At 39.4% G+C, this 12,043-nt stretch overlaps 1 protein-coding gene across 2 annotated transcripts in view; it reads left to right on the top strand.

The window, feature by feature from the left end:
• Positions 1–2,842: 2,842 nt before the first annotated feature.
• The window catches only part of RMDN2 (regulator of microtubule dynamics 2), a 46,716-nt gene continuing 37,515 nt past the window's right edge, over positions 2,843–12,043 (top strand). The window contains exons 1-4 of one of the 2 annotated variants that reach the window (XM_057389795.1): positions 2,843–2,992; positions 3,469–3,935; positions 10,241–10,436; positions 11,410–11,512. In XM_057389795.1, coding sequence (XP_057245778.1) covers positions 3,481–3,935; positions 10,241–10,436; positions 11,410–11,512 — 754 coding nt within the window. In that variant the 5' untranslated portion in view covers positions 2,843–2,992; positions 3,469–3,480. Of the gene's footprint in view, positions 2,997–3,468; positions 3,936–10,240; positions 10,437–11,409; positions 11,513–12,043 lie in introns of both variants that reach the window. The other variant, XM_057389794.1, reaches the window with a different exon arrangement.

Below are 12,043 nucleotides of genomic sequence, written 5' to 3'. Positions count from 1 at the left end.
AAGATTTAGATTAGATGTTAGGAAGAAATTCTTTACTCAGAGGGTGGTGAGGAACTGGAACAGGGTGCCCAGAAAAACCATGGATACCCTATCATTGGAAGTGTTCAAGGCCAGGTTGGATGCAGCCTGAACGACCTGTTCTAGCGAAAGGTGTCCCTGCCCATCACAGGACAGCTGGAATTTGATGATCATAAAGATGCCTTCCAACCCAAACCACTCCATGATTCTATGATTCTATGATCTTGACATATTTCTTCTATCATAACTGGCTGAAATTAAGCTCCATGTTCAGGAGCTACTGGGTGGAAGAAAATGTCATGGTATGGCTTGTCAGAAGGACAACACACAGACAACCTGGGGGCATAAGCTTTGTGTTCTTAGGAAGTAAGGCTGAAAATACACTAAAAATATCTGGAGCTAACAATTTTGTAACAGATGGTCATCCAAACTTGTTTTTTAGGACTTCAGTTACAAAGTTTCTTTTGAACTAGGAAAAAATCACATGCAGATCAACAGTACTTTTCTAAAAACACTTATTTCTGTTTTTTAGAACATATGTCACATTTAGACCCACTGAATTATGTCAAATCTAGGTAAATTGATGTTTAGTTCCCCAGCTTGGAGAGCTGCTGTGTTCCAGCAAGTTTCTACATACATGCAATAAGTGCTGTGCTTCCATGCTGCTCTGCCTGCGGKTAAAATGGCCATATGTAAAAACCAACAAGAAGTTTGGGATCAGACAGGTGACCTGATTCTCATAGTTGCTACATATCCAGGTAGCTGTAGATGATAGTTCTGTAGATGTAGTAATCCAGGCCATTATTTTTGAAAACAGGTCCCCTTGTCTAAGACTTGCAGCCTGAGAGAGTCACTTAAGAAAATGTTTGAAAACACTTGCTTAGCTTTTTGCATCCATAGTATTTTGTTTCAGCTTTGTGTTATGTTTGCCCTCCAGTTAATTCTCTTTTTAAAATCCTTTCCTGTTTCAATTGGCTTATTGAAAGATTTTGGCAGATTATACAAAAAAAAAAAAAAAAAGAAAAAATCCCAAAACTTAAAGGTTATCCAACAAATTTATATTACCATTCCTGAACATTTGAAACACTGACAGCATGGAGATTTATGTTTTCTTGCTCATTTTAAAACATTGAGGGACTGTGTAACTTAAAACCATTACTTATAGTGAAATTTATTAAAATAATTTCAGTTTAGTGAAGTTCCATAAAATTGAAGAGATTTTCATCCTTGRTTTAAAAATCTCAAATTACAAATATAATTGTTGTTGTGTTGTAACTGGGAAAYCTGTAAAATATTGAAACAATATTCATTTTTCCATTCTAACAAATTTCTACCTTTCAGATTGTAGTTTSGTCWCATAAGGCTAGTTTMATCCTCAGRTTCTTAATGAAGAATTAATTTAGARCWATAGTTATTTTTAACTAAATCTTYCTTTGAAGMTATTAGACTGATTTACAAGTKCTATTTTGCACTAAGACTGAAAATTCTTGAGGTCTGTTTTTGGTATTTTTTTTAACAGCACTTCATTCACCTTTTAAAGGCAATTAGTACGTTTTTTAAGAATTGTTCCTTTCTGATTGGTATGGCTGAGGACAATTTCAGAGAGCTTCATTGCACAGGTTTCCATGATGGTTTCCTTAAGCCCTTACACAGAAAAACATGAGTTTTAGGCTTGTAAATTCTGGCAGGATGTTGTGCATGGTCACCCTCCATRAGCCTTCAGGAAAAGGAATGGTAAYAGCAGGTTTTCTGTGAYGATCCTTCTTCTGTTCAAGGCCAGAAACAGGAGCCAGATCCATCTGTCATAAAGGGCAAAGGAGGGTCTTGTGAGAGCCACCAATAAAAGTGATCTCAGATGTGGCACAGGAGAAACACCTCCCACACTCGGTTAAATTCAAGTTCTGCCCCTCTCCTCTGCTCTGGTGAGACTCYACCTGCAGTGCTGCATYCAGCTCTGGAGTCCCCAAAAAARGRCATTGATCTGTTGCAATGAGTCTAGGCAAGGAACACCAAGCTGATCAGAGGGATGAAGCACCTCTCCTATGAGGAAATGCTGAGAGAACTGATATTGTACAGCCTGGAAAAGAGAARGCTTTGTTGTGACCTGGTTGTGATCTTCCAGTACCTGAAGGGAACTTACAGGAAAGATGGGGCAAGACCATTTACAAGACGATGAAGTGACAGGACAAGGGGGAATGGGTTCAAATTGAAAGAGAGCAGGTTTAGATCAGATGCTATAAAAAAAATTCTTTACTGTGGGGGTGGAGAGGCACAGGAACAGATTGCACAGGGAAGCTGTGGATACCCTGCCCCTAGAAGTGTTTATGGCTGGGTTGGATGGGGCTTTGAGCAACCTGRTCTAGTGGAAGGTGTCCCTTCCCACACCAGGGGGCTTGGAACTAGAAGATTGTTAGGGTCCCCTTCCAACCCAAACCGTTCTATGATTCTGTGGTAAGTTCCTCCATAACTTTGGGCAATCTATAATGGACTTCAGTGAAATCAGATTTGGGCCCTYAGATGGCTAAAATTCCAATGAAGCTTTTGTGCCGGGACTGTCCGTCTTCCTAGCACCTGCGCGGRGTTTCTCCGCGATTTTGCAGCTTCGGGTCTCCACTAATGCAGTGGAAACAATTTCTCTGCGGCCTAGAAGCAGCAAAAGGTGAAACTGGTGCAATCGAGCGGCCACCAGCCGGCGGGCACACCCACAAACAGGTACACTCGCTCTGGAACGGCGCATTTGGAGCCGTGTCTCAGGCGGGTGCGGCATTCCCGGCGCTGCGGGAACCCCTCCTCCGCCGAGCACCGCGCGTCACCGGGCGGCCCTGCCGGCGCTGCCGAGGCCTGGCCCCTCGATCCGGGTATCGCCGCCCCGGGGCGGTGCCGCTGCCGCCCCCTGTGCCGCGGCGGGAGAGCTGCGGGCTCCTGGGCCGGATCGCCGCTGCTCCCGGCTCGGCTCTGCTCGGCTCGGCCGGCCGTACGTACGTACCGGGGGCGGTGCCGGGCTCGGGGCTGGCGCTGCYGGGGCGGCCGGGGCTGGGGCGGCCGAGGGGCGGGCGGGAGGGGAGCGCGGGGCTCCGGCAGCCTCTGGGCGCGGGGGGGCTGGGGGACCGGCGAGACGCCCCTCCGGCCTGACAGCTGGGTTTCCGCCTCTCTGCAGTGGCGGAAAATCCGATTATATGAGTTTCTCGCATTAAAACARACAGATCCCAGGTTGTCGGGTGGGTTGAGGCTGAAGGCTGCGGTCCTGCCCACGTGCCGGCGCCCCTCACGCCCTCAAACCCACTTTGGTCTTGTGTTTGGTGCCTGGTATTGCAGTGTCTGAGAGAGTTGTAATGTAACTTTGTGTCTGCTGTTGTTCCAGCCTTACACTTCTGTAATTTCAGAGCAGAGCTTTGGGTAGAGCAGGGGAAAACATTTTACAACTCTGTTATTGTTGTCTCACAATTCTAGGAGTGTGCGGAAATGGCTCCCTTGGAAAATAAAGGACTAATACTGGGCATAATGGCAGGGACTGCTGGATTAAGCCTGGTACTGATTTGGTATCGCAAGATCCGAAAGCCTGGTGCAGCTGTGCGTGTASGTGCTTTCCAGGATATAGGTAACAGAATTAATTCTGTGGTTTTGCAAAATGAGGCTCCTAATGAACAAGGAGCAGTAATGGTTTTACATGGAAGGCAACTGCAGATACTAGAAAAATTGAATGGCCTGCTGCTAAGTGTAGACGAACTGAAGAGAGAGGTGGAATTTCTGAAAGAAGCTATTCCTAAGCTTGAAGAACTTGTTCGAAATGAGCTTCAAGGAAAGGGCGATGTTCAGAGAGTTAGCCCATCGCACAGAGCAACAAGGCGGAGAAAAGCGGAGACAGCTTCTGGTGCAAAAGAAACTACCAGCTCTGAGGAGGCAGAAAGTGAAGGAGGGTGAGTTAATAATAAGTTGCATATTCTACCATACACTTGTAATGCAAATTGCATCAYTACCTATATGAAACTGTAAACAGGAGTCCTTTAAAACTTTTATATAGGTTTTACACTTATGAAAAAGAAATACAAATGTTCAGATTAGCAGGTTTTAGATCAGAGAAGACTTGGTGACCATCTCTGGATCTGCGCTATGGCTCAAGTTGGCTTCATGCCAAGCATAATAAGAGTTTGATTTTTTTTTTAGGAGTGTATTTGGTAACACTGATGCAGTATTGCTACACAGCTACACAATGAGAGGCAAAGTTCAGAATAATGATGAGACTTTAAAAGTGCTGGTAAGAAGGTAGACTTGTGTCTTTGACAGTTCATTCAAACTGTTCAAATGCTCATGTGCTTTTCATGGTAATTGTTTTTTATGGGCCTCACAGATGAGTGAGCRTTCTGAGATGATTACCGTGTTCTGCCTAGAGGTATTGCACACTATGGAAGCTATGTCTGAGTGGAACCTCTGTTCTTGTGGCAGTGTTTATGTATGTGTGCTGTTGGCTCAAAAAGTGATCATGGGACGTGTAGGGCACTGACTCAGTAAGGTAGAAAGTTCCTACTTTTGACCATATCTTGTAGTTCCCCAGTAGTTAATGAGGGACWGTACTCAGGAGTTGAGAAACACGCTGGAGGATGATGTGTACCTGGAGTCCAGGAGAGGCACTATATTTTTGTCTTGACATTGCTCCTCAATAATTACAACTTTCTTTTGGTATAATCAGKTTAGGTACTTACATGCAATTTAGTAAGACTGTGTTTATAGCAGCTGAGTTTTTTGAGCAACTTCTCAGCATGTCTTACACGTCTGCGTAGGCAGCATTATGTCTGTAAATTGTCTATCTTATGTCACCTTTTCTCTTTAAAGATATTTTAATTAACTGTAATATTCTGAAGACAGCATGCTGCATRTAAATGGAATTCTTTTTTTAAGAGTTTCTCCACATTGAGTTTCAGTTTCTGTGAGCAGGATTTCTTTTTGTGTTACATTCCAGCCCACATGCTTCACAAGTCTTATATTTTGATAACATATTTTAAGACCCATCAGTTCTATCATAGACCAGTTCTTTATTTTAAGTATTCAGTATTGACATAAGTATTCAAAGACATTCCTGCTTCATCTGGTGTTRGAAACATCTTGGTTGTCTTAGTTTCTCAGATTATTTAATCCATTGGTTGGTTTGCAGAGGCCTTAATGTTATGAATAAAATATTCGGAGATGCAGATAAGCAAAGGGACCAGTTTATGAATTGCCAGGTCCACAGATGCGATACAGGGGTATCACCTGTATCACCTCACACCTAGCATTTGAGAAAATCCTGTCTTCTGATCAGGAGTGATCTGTTGCTCTTTGAGAATGAGCCAAGGAAACTTGTATGTTCAGATTCTTCTGTGTGACGAAGAAGCTGATGCGATGATCCAGTACAAGTGATTATAGTATTCAAGAGCATTGAATGTGTCCTTAAGAGAGGCCTTCTCTGGCAAGTATTTGTGTACAGTCAGGAGCAAGGAAGATAATCCAAGGTTATAGTTAGTTTAGTCATTTGGCTATGTTCTTTCCCAATGCTATTTTTCAATCCCTTTTGGAAAGAGGTGGGCTTTTTTCCTATTAACACCTTGTAYTTCATKTGCTTGTTTTGTGTATCTTCTCTAAATTTGAGATAATTTGACTTCATTTCAGTAAATAACGTTTTTTTTTCTTCCTCTTGCAAATAGGTTGTTAATCCTATCRTGGGTACGGTTGCAATGTATATAGCTTTTTCCAAGGTCTTCTGTAACTTTAATGACTGTGGTGCATGGCCAGGAAATCAGCACRTGGGTTTTTTCCATTTACTGTACATCACTGCTTCATATGCTGTAGGTGCTGCACCATGTGCATTGTTTTGTACTTTTATGCATGATGAATTCCACACATAGTAGACCATTCAGATGCTTGTATGTTGCACTAGAGAAAAAAAAAAGTTGCTCTTTGTTACTGATGACACGTTTTTTCACCTTTCTGTGCTCCCATTTAAAGTTCATGCAACATGTTTCACTGCCTCAGCAGTAATTTCATTATCTAGAAGATAGGATTTTGCTTGTGTTAAGCAAGCACTTGTGGTTTTAATTGGCAACTGGGTTTATGCTGGGAATGCACAGATAAACTAATCTGAAGAGTTTTATAGATTTGTGCTGGATGACTACATTGGTTTCGGGTTTGTAAACTTCTTCCAGAAAAACATTTAATACTACCTATTATTTTTCATTAAATATCGGAAGCTGACAGTCTCTGATATGGCCCTCACTGCTTTGATCTGCTTTGGTCATATTTTAAATGTCACTGTTGGTATTCAATGCCTTGGGAAGAAAAACCTTCTGCATTGTATACAGAAATTATGTGTTTCTGTAAACCGAGAAATATCACATGTGTTTTAATAAATGAGCTATATTTTTACATAATGACAGATAGTCTGAATGGAAGGTGCMCTGAATGGATGAGACGTGAAATGTTAAAAGAGTCTGTCGTTTCTAGTCTGGCCTTTTTTGTATTCTATTTTTTTATTTTTTTAGTTTGTTTCATTTGCCATAATGTACTAGTGAAATCTTCAATGTTCAACATTCAAAAATATGTTACAAGCACCCATTCATTTACAAACACAATGAATTGTGTCTAGATGATCACCTGGAATGGAGCATGTCACCGAATTCTCCTCTTGTGATTTTCAAGCTATTTCCTTCCTGATATGGCAGCGATGAACCCCTGACTTCAGCGTCGTGTTTGGCGCCAGTCTTCAGGTGGCCCAGCATCCAAGTTCTTCAAATTGCATTTGGCATCAGGCACCAGAAATATTCACCACAGTAAATTCCTTTCTGACAGATGTTCTAATTTTTCCTTGAAAGAATTTCAATACAGGAAGAAATGTTTCCCTTGCCTATTTYTGTGTATCACTTCACTGTACATTTTCTAATTTATTTTGCTGTTCATTTATTTTAAATGCAACTTTCAGTTGGCCTAAGAACCCAGTTTGCCAAACTTTTCCTTGAAGCCCACTTATCATTACATGGATATGCACTTTGCTGGATCTTACAGTGCAAATTCAATCCAGATCTCTCTGTGGCATATAATCACCTTTCTGTGGAATTAGCCAGAGCAGATGAGAGGGTGTTTGTGTCAGCTTGTGTTTTTTTCTAAGTTGGCAGGGAGATGACAGATGATATTTGATCTGTCTAAAAGCTGAAGTGTTGTGAACAGATGATACCTGGTTAGGCACAGTGTCTGCTAATTTACAGACATCACAACACAGTTTCTGAACCACCCAAGTGTGTTTATGCCACAGGGGTGTTTTATACCATGTAGCTCATGGTTTGTTTTAATCCAGTRTGAGTTGCTGGGGTTTGCTGACCTGCTTAGCCGCAGTGAGGTGTCTCCAGTTTCCATTTGTTCTTTGAACTTTGAACGGTTCATGGTGAACAACCGAGTCCTGTTGGTTGATCGTTGCTCCTCACATTCTTATCACTGTTTTTCTCTTTTATTTAAAATCTATTGGTAGTAAAGGTGAAAACAAGTTGCCACCGACTCTAGACATTTTTAAAAAGTTCTTCCATTTTCTCTAATATTGATCAATGTTTTGACCAATTGACCACATGCAAACACTCACTTTCCTGTTTATTGTCTGATAAAGCCTCTTGCAAGAAAATACCACRTAAAATTGCAGATTTCTTTTGTGTGGAATGTCTGTAAAATAAACCATAATTACACTTCCTTGTTTTCTGTTAATTTCTTTTTTGGAGTAGTGTCATCAGTCCTTAAAGTCCTGGAGTTTTTAAACTGTGTTAAGAAGAATCTTCACTTCTGTTTGTATCAGTAGTGATTTTTAGTGTTTTAGAATGCATAGATGGATGAGACTCTTAGCTGCATTGTTGAAGGCAGATATCACTCAATAAGTAAATTGAAATTTATGGCATGCTAATCAAGGTTTAAGAGGGTCTGCTCCACATTTAAATTTTCTGAGGATTCATAAAACTGATGAATAGAGGAGGTAAGAAGGAATTTGCTGGGATGGTGAAGATGAGAGGGAAGGGTTAGAAATTACCTGCCCTCTGCTCTTTTGTAGAGCTCCTTATACATTCACATGATCTGTTAGATTGGACCTACTTCACACTTTTCCTATGAGTCTCCCAATAAATACATGACTTACCTGATGTCATATAAATTTGATGTTTGGCCTYATTTTGGTGTTTGGCCATGAGATTTGATATAGTGCTGCTGGAAATCTCTGCTGGGCTTCTTTGGACTGACAGGCTTGGCTATCAACCCAGCCTATTTGTCAACCAGCTGCTCTATTTTTGCTGGGAGAAAAGTGTTTTTTAATAATCACTTTTATTTGTTATGTAACTCTGGAACAGTAGTGATCATAGAAATTGTAGGGAATGTTTATGTAGCAATTGTATAGAATACATCAACATTGACTACCAAACGCCAGTTCCCTACTTTCATATCTACCTGATTCGGTAGCATTCGATGCAGTGTCCAAATTCCTATAACTAAAGAAATTGCCTTTACTGCTTAGTTGTTGCTCTTTTGTATTATCTAGTGCCCTTATTTTACGTTGAGAATTGCGCAGATCCTCAATGCATTTGTCTTTTAATTAGGGGGAATGGAACATCTTAACCATGTGAGGAAAGATACTTTCCAAACACACTTCACACCATAGAGTTGTGTATTAGACTGAAAGACTGTCCCACTCCCCAAAAWCTCCCTTGTACATTGATAAAGTTGGGGCTGTCAGAAGTTCAACCATGATATATTTCTGTGCCCATTTCAAAATAACTGTGGAAGAGYGATATGGTGTGTTTTTAAAGATGCTTCAGAAAATGGAAGTAAGTGTTCAGTGACTGAATATAAGTCTCTGCAGTATACAGCATAGGATGYGTCATCAACTTCAGCATCAAGATTATGTAAAATGAATCTGTTGAAATGTGAAGTTTCCCATCTCTGTTCTTCTCCGTGATATTCTTCAGTCTGAACATGTACACGTGGTCTATGTATGTGTTGTTTTAWCCAAATGTGTTTTTGATTCCTCTTTCCTGTATTACTGGGTTAATTTTGCAGTCAAACTGTCATGCCACATCTAGCACTTCTTAGCTTTATAAGCAGTTGTACTTGTTCATTTGCAGGCTGTAGGTGTATCTGCTCTGATACACTGATTTGYTCTGAAGCAACATATTGAAAACAGAGTATTTAAAGGCCAAGATTAATAACCTCCATTTCAACTGCTAACGTTYTTAGTTATATATCTGCAAAAAGAAATAGATTTAATATATTTTGATTGTCATGACCTACTTTCATTATTTAGTTACTTAATGTGTATAGTACAYTTCATGCTTTTTGTACTCATAGTAACTATTTAAAAAATCTCTGAACCTGGCAGCTGATAGCTTTACGTTATTATTTCTCCCCAGAACAGTATTTTGAAAAGTGGAAATGCAGAAGATGAGGCTTCTCTGTCCATTTTTAGTACATAAGCAAAAAGCAACTTTTTTAAATCAGTCCTAATCAGCTGCTCCTGTATGAAATTGGAGTACTGTAATGCATTTTCCACTTTGGAGAGTACTTGGACAGTAAGACCACCTGTTTATCTCTGCGTGATATTTATGCTTTTGCAAATATTTCTTTGCCCTTGACTGCCTTGTGCTGAGTATTTGTGCACCAAGCATCATGATTTAATATAAGCTCTTTTCCAATTTTAGATATTCTGAACGTCAGGATGCTCAAAAGAAAGAAGGAATTTATGACAATGGTGTTACTGGCTTATATTTTGATCTTAAAAGTGTTAAACAAAATACTGTCTAAATGATTGTTATAGCACTTATATTGTGGTTAGTTAGCTCATTTCTATTTCAAAAAATAGGGAAATTGAGATAAAGAGTTGAAGAGGCCTATKCAGGGTTACAGAGCATGTCTTAAAACATATTAATAGTTTCAAGTGTTTGGCCTTAGAAACACAAAGCTACATGTGTTTCTAATATGTATCTGCATTTTTTAATGGAGTATTAGGCAGCAGGACAGTATAATTACTTGCATGTTATGTTTGGAATATGACTGTGCTGTCCCTTTGAAGATAAAGGTTTTGTAATAATAACAACAAGCTTGATATCATTAATAAAAAATCCTTTAAAGTTGGACAACTGGGATAAATTGTGCWCTGAAACTTTTGCTTTTGAATTTAACCATGACCTTTTTTTTGGAAAAAAATTGTTATTATTTTCTGTGATTTTAGTTACCTTACTGCTCATACTGATTCTGAAGGAGACTCGGAGGAGGAAAAGAGATGTATAAAACCATCTGATGCCATGGTGAAATCAAAAGAAGAAGAAGACTTATTTAACTTTTTACAGCAGGTGGACAATTTGCACAAGGGTTCAGAGGATGATAAAAAGGAGGGCTTCAGACTCCTGCTTGAGAAAGATTGCAAGGTATTATGGGTAAATTTAATAYGTTGCTATTAACTTATGCTTTGCACTGCCTTTGAAAACTTAATACAAGCTTTAAAATGCACATAGAAATGAAAGATGGAATTTCAATTATATTTTTAAAATACAGTGAAAAAGCAGTCTTTCAAAGTGTTGTCTATATTCATGTTGTGTGGGCATAGGAGTTCTACTATTTTGTATCCCATTCAAATTCAGTAACTTAGAGGCTTTGATGTAGGTATTCTTGCATATAGCAAAGAAAGATCACAGACTTTTTYCTATGTAAATGGTACTTACTTTTGCTAGTTTTGGAGTAGATAGACTGTGTGAGAAAATCCTGTAAAATTAAGTAGTAACCAGACCTGCTGTTCTCAAACTATAAGCATGTAGTCTGCTTATACCTTTCTCATATCCTTCATGTGAATTTTTCCATTGACTTTACTGGGCCCGGATGTAACTCTAGATAAAATATAAAGGTAGTTTATTGTGCAGTGCTCAGTTCAGTGTRCCATTTTATTCTGGTTTGGGAAGCAGTAGTTCTGATTGTATTTTAATATGAATATAGGAATACCAAGGAAGATAGATGAGATAATAATTGTGAGTGAGATAATTGTGTGGTGCTTATTGCCTCCATAAAGAAAATACACATCACTTGGTGCAGGGATTTGTTGTGCTTCACTGGATTACCTTGTAAATGTTTATATTAAAATAAGTTTAAACTGATTTATAAAAGAAAACCTATTTAGATAGCCTAAAGTCTTTCTGAAAGATGTATTCCTTTTTGTTCATGGAAAATTGGTCAATTGGTTCTCACATAAAATAAAAGTGGTATGTAGAAGGATGGGAAATTAACAAAAAGTTATGCCATGTTCTGGTTACTTCCTTTAGGCAAGTTATAAATTTTAAGCATTGTGAAAGTAAACTGTTTAAATCGCATTCTGATCAGTTCAATTATGTAACTGTCCTCTACTTTCAGTATGAAAACTGTGTGGACTTTCTTTGGAGACTTGCACGTGCTTATGGAGATCTGTTTGAGATGACTACTGATGCTGAGGAGAAGAGGAAATATGTAATTGATGGTAAGCAGAGGAAAAATGTTTGTGTAGAATGCCGTCTGAATGTAGTGAAACGTACTTTCGACTTTGGTTAAGTTTTCCAATATAAGGAATTTGCAATCCAATAAATGGGAGCATTTGTATTGTAATCATAATGTTTTATGGAATAAACCACCACAGTTTACAACTTCAGTTCATTCTTTCCTCACTGAGAGATCCAAAGTCAGTGACAGAGAAGTGTTTGGGTCATAATCAGAGGCTATTGTCTCTGCAGATTACCTTAAAATCCTGTGTTTTGTTGAGAAACAGATGGATACAGAATGTGAAAAAACCCAGATGCTGTCAGCACAGTTTCTTAGTTACGTCTTTGGTAGAGCAAGACGTATAAATGCATGCTGAGGCTGAGTCAAGGTTTGTTTTTCTGCTTTCCTGTGGTAAGGAGCACTACCGTGTGTCAGCAGCCTTTTTTGTGGTGATGATGGGGATGAAACTTTGTGAATCTGGAGGAACTGTTGACCAGAAACAGAAGTCATGTGTGACATTTGTTGTTGCTTC

This window comes from Malurus melanocephalus, unplaced genomic scaffold (genome assembly GCF_030028575.1).
Source record: "Malurus melanocephalus ecotype Western Australia unplaced genomic scaffold, MMel_1.1 scaffold_19, whole genome shotgun sequence".
NCBI classification, from domain to species: domain Eukaryota; kingdom Metazoa; phylum Chordata; class Aves; order Passeriformes; family Maluridae; genus Malurus; species Malurus melanocephalus.
This window is presented reverse-complemented; position numbering and strand designations above follow the sequence as displayed.